The 1,262-nt window shown below is 46.6% G+C and overlaps 1 protein-coding gene across 1 annotated transcript in view; it reads left to right on the forward strand.

Moving 5' to 3' along the window:
- The window catches only part of EZR (ezrin), a 59,359-nt gene that overhangs the window by 28,376 nt on the left and 29,721 nt on the right, over window positions 1-1,262 (forward strand). The window contains exon 2 of the mRNA XM_004368804.3: window positions 1,180-1,259. Within this exon, the coding sequence (XP_004368861.2) occupies window positions 1,180-1,259 (80 nt within the window). The remainder of the gene's footprint in view (window positions 1-1,179; window positions 1,260-1,262) is intronic.

The following is a 1,262-nucleotide window of genomic DNA, read 5'->3' on the forward strand; positions in this document are numbered from 1 at the left end:
TTTTCCTGTGGGACTGAGATAAAATAGCCAGACTTGACTGTTTTTCATATGCAGATAAATCTGGGTTTTCTCAAGTGTTAAATTTGAAAACTACCTTGATGTCAGTTTGGTTGTTTTGTTTTTTGAAACAAAACAACTATGTGGCAGCATGAGAAACATTTTTCACGCCCTCCCATCACCGCCAAATCAGTTCCTCAGGTGCTTTCCCACCTAACAGCACTTCCTTTTTTGCACTTTACTGTCATCTCTTGTCTAGATATATCTCGCACATTTGCATTGATAGAGTATGGACCATTTTGTTTGTCATATTTTTAATGTTAGAAGCAATTTCTGTGTTTCCACTGTCTTCATGATTACCATTTTAAACGGCGGCGTAAGCTGTCTTCTCAGCGTGTCATATCCCGTGTCTGTGTTCACGACTTAGGCTAGTTTCTAATGTTGCTATAAACATTCCGGTTTATAGATCCTCATCGCTTCTTTTCACTCCCTAGCTTAGCATGCGTTCTCAGGAAGTAAATAACCAGGTTGAAGGGCCCGGAAAATTCTTGCCTTCGTGATGCACTGTTGCTTTGCAGCGTGAGGCCAACCATTCCACTGCAGCCTTGCAGGCTCCCTCACTCAGCTGTTAGGATCAAACGAGATGGCGTATGGGAAAATATATTAACTGTTATCAAAGTATTTTTGTAGGAAAACAGCTCAGACTAAAGTGTAAACATGTTTTATGAAAGCAAAGAGGCCGTACATTTGGATCTAAACTAGGGGTGTGCGTGTGTGTGTGTGAGCGTGTGTGTGCGCGTGCGTGAGTGGGTGTGTGTGTGTGAGTGGGTGTGTGTGTGGGTGTGTGTGGTAATGGAGGAGCAGGAGGAACATACCATGCGGGGGGTGTGTGTGTGGGTGTGTGTGTGGGTGTGCGTGTGTGTGTGTGGGTGTGTGTGGTAATGGAGGAGCAGGAGGAACATACCATGCGGGGTGTGTGTGTGTGTGAGTGTGTGTGTGGGTGTGTGTGTGAGTGAGTGTGTGTGGGCGTGCGTGTGTGTGCGTGTGTGCGCGCGCGTGCGTGCGTGGTAATGGAGGAGCAGGAGGAACACACCATGCATGCACTGCTAAGTAGTTTAGCACAAGGTTACTGAGAGAAAAGGGCACTCAGTCAAGTCTGACTTGTCTCATCCTCTTTTCCAGATCAATGTCCGGGTCACCACCATGGATGCGGAGCTGGAGTTCGCCATCCAGCCAAACACTACTGGGAAGCAGCTTTTTGATCA

The sequence above is a fragment of the Trichechus manatus genome, unplaced genomic scaffold (genome assembly GCF_000243295.1).
Source record: "Trichechus manatus latirostris isolate Lorelei unplaced genomic scaffold, TriManLat1.0 scaffold00002, whole genome shotgun sequence".
Taxonomy (NCBI): domain Eukaryota; kingdom Metazoa; phylum Chordata; class Mammalia; order Sirenia; family Trichechidae; genus Trichechus; species Trichechus manatus.